A 2,924-nucleotide genomic window follows, 5' to 3' on the forward strand; every position below is an offset into this window, starting at 1 on the left:
TCTGTGATCTCATAGTCATAACTAGGGAATAGAGACCAGGAGTTTTTTTTGTTTTTTGTTTGTTTTTTTGAGACGGAGTCTCACTGTGTTGCCCACGCTGGAGTGCAGTGGTGCAATCTTGGCTCACTGCAACCTCCGCCTTCCGGGTTCAAGCAATTCTCTGCCTCAGCCTCCCGAGTAGCTGGGATTACAGGCGTGCACTACCACGCCTGGCTAATTTTGTATTTTTAGTAGAGATGGGGTTTTGCCATGTTGGTCTATCTAGTCTCAAACTTCTGACCTCAGGTGATCTGCCTGCCTCAGCCTCCCAAAGTGCTAGGATTATAGGCATGAGCCACTGCACCCGGCCCTCAAGTTAGAATTTTAAGCAAATGATCGAAGACTCAAGACACAAAACTACCTGAAGGGAGTGGCTCCCACATTTGTAGGGTACCTTGTAGCTTACAGAGCAATTTCCCTTCATATGATTTTGCAGGTGGTGGGGAAACTCTCAGAGCAATTGTGGTCTGTGCTACATCACCCATTTACCAGAGGTGCTAGTACTAGTGCTCAAGATCAATCGATCGATCGATCTGTCTACCTATCATCTATCGTCCTTCAGTGCTACTAAAAGCACTCAGATCTTCTAACGTCTGGTCCAGTCTTTTACCCCATCAGAGTGAAAGCTGTGCACAGGGGTAACACGGGCAAAGGAATTATATTAGGCAAACACAGAGATCCAGGTTTCTGGGGGTAGCAGGGAGGTTCAGCCTTGCAGTCACAAAGGCACCACTGAAAGGCACAAGTAATGGCAGGTGATGAGGCCTTACTTGGGGCAGTTTAGAGAGTACTTCCCACGTGTGGTGACGCGTGCCACACACCCACCACCACCACAACCACAAATGAAGTGCACACTCCGCTGCTCCTGTCCTCAGGAACCTGGAAGCCCCCACCTGGTGTCCGAGGTGTAGCTCCCGCTTTAAAAGTGGGGCACCTCCTCTCCGGCCTCAAACCTACCCCAGCTCCCAGCAGGCTGCGGCACATCTGACGGCTGGAGACTAGAGCCCCTGGGTGGGGACTCCTTAAGGCTCCTCCCGGAAGCGTAGGGACCTCGCTGCCCACACGCCCCTCCCTTTCCTCCTCTGGCGTCCTGGGGTCTGAGGTGGGCGTGGCCAGGCCGGCTTTAGGTCCGGTGAGTGTCTCGCCGGCCGCAGCACACTCCTGTAAGTGGCGGCCAGGGCTGCGGTGGCCAAGTGAGCTGTCAACTTCAGGTTGACAGGGGTGTGGCCACGACCGCAAGGGCTGTTGTTGCCGGGTGGACCTAACAGGGATGGGACGCTGGGGCCGGCTGCTGGTGTGGTTCGGAGCTGTGGGTAAGTGCTGTCTGGCGGTCAGGGGACCGTCCAGCCAAAGGCACCTTCCTAGGCTTGTGGGTGGCCGGTCGCAACAGGCCAGGTGTCGGTGGTTCCTCCAGAGGCCTCGAACTCTCACAACCACATTTCTCCGGTCCGTGCTTCTGGAGTGCGGGCGGAGAAGTGCCAAGTAGTGCGAATCCCAGAGTCTGGATCACGCAGCTTGGGAAGGAGGAACATTCTTTGGGGTCTCAGCGCCGCCTTGGGGCGGGGCAACCAATCTAAGTCGAGGAGAGTATTGGAGAGGCTGCAGGACCAAATTCAGTGCAGCCCCTAAGTTATTCTCTGGGAAGGGCGGTCGAGGAGAAAAACTGGTAGAGCTATCAGCGAGCACCCGCGGGGCTTCAGCGACCGGAGTCGGGTAGTGGCTTCCAGGCTGAGAGGAGGGCTGGGCAGGGTGAGGGGTGTGGCCGCGACCGCAAGGGCAGCTGTTGCGGGGTTCTCTCTTTCTTTTATTTCCTATTTCCACCCGCCTTAATGTCCTGCGCCTCTCCCAACACCTTTCAGGCGCCATTCTCTGCTCTAGCCCGGGGTCCCAGGAGCCTTTTCAGCCGTCCTCGCCCCTGCCGCTGGCAAGTCCCGGCCCCCAGGACCCGAAAGTCAGCGCCCCGCCTAGCATCCTGGAGCCAGCCTCCCAGCTGAATTCTCCGGGTGAGCTTTAGGCGCCTCCTTCCTCTTCCGCTCACCACACCAGACCCCTCTGGCCCAGCCAGGGGCTCGACGACCCTTGCCTCACTCCTTGCTCTCAGGCACCGAGGGGTCCTGGCTGTTTTCTACCTGCGGGGCCAGCGGCCGGCATGGGCCCACACAGACACAATGTGATGGGGCCTACGCGGGGACCAGCGTGGTGGTGACCGTGGGGGCCGCCGGGCAGCTGAGAGGCGTGCAGCTGTGGCGCGTGCCGGGCCCTGGCCAGTATCTGTAAGTGCGGGGAGGGGGTAGGGTGGGCAGTGACCTGCTAGTTGGAGGTTTCACCGTCAGGGGAACGAAGGCCACTTGCGCACCGCCTTGTGTCTCGGAGTATTCCGCAGAGAGGTCCACCTTGAGTGCCCTTCAAGGTGGCAATAGTGGCCACCGAGTTAGCCCTGACCCGGACCCTCTTACACCGAGCGGAAGGCCCCCAACCAGGGCGGCGCCAAGGGGTACTTGAGCCTCCCCACATTTCCACGAACCCTCCTGAAATAAGTGTAATATCTGAACTTTTGGTGTGCAAACCTGCCTTTCCCATCCCGTCAGAGTCGATTGCAGCCTCCAAGTCCCTCAGATAAAAAATAATTCTGGAGCCTTCTCTGTTGCCAACTTCTGTTAGCACCGAGGGCCGGGGACTCACCGACCGCTCCCCGCAGGATCTCAGCCTATGGAGCCGCGGGCGGCAAAGGCGCCAAGAACCACCTGTCGCGGGCGCATGGCGTCTTCGTCTCAGCAATCTTCTCCCTCGGTCTCGGGGAGTCGCTGTACATCCTGGTGGGGCAGCAGGGAGAGGACGCCTGTCCCGGAGTGAGCGCAGCCAGTGGGGATGGGGCGGCGCCGGCG

At 58.7% G+C, this 2,924-nt stretch overlaps 1 protein-coding gene across 1 annotated transcript in view; it reads left to right on the forward strand.

Moving 5' to 3' along the window:
- Nucleotides 1–1,131: 1,131 nt before the first annotated feature.
- LTK (leukocyte receptor tyrosine kinase) overlaps nt 1,132–2,924 on the forward strand; it is a 10,564-nt gene continuing 8,771 nt past the window's right edge. The window contains exons 1-4 of the mRNA XM_011989339.1: nt 1,132–1,352; nt 1,899–2,042; nt 2,141–2,312; nt 2,738–2,901. Of these exons, the coding sequence (XP_011844729.1) occupies nt 1,310–1,352; nt 1,899–2,042; nt 2,141–2,312; nt 2,738–2,901 (523 nt within the window). The 5' untranslated portion in view covers nt 1,132–1,309. The remainder of the gene's footprint in view (nt 1,353–1,898; nt 2,043–2,140; nt 2,313–2,737; nt 2,902–2,924) is intronic.

The sequence above is a fragment of the Mandrillus leucophaeus genome, unplaced genomic scaffold (assembly GCF_000951045.1).
Source record: "Mandrillus leucophaeus isolate KB7577 unplaced genomic scaffold, Mleu.le_1.0 Scaffold35, whole genome shotgun sequence".
NCBI lineage: Eukaryota > Metazoa > Chordata > Mammalia > Primates > Cercopithecidae > Mandrillus > Mandrillus leucophaeus.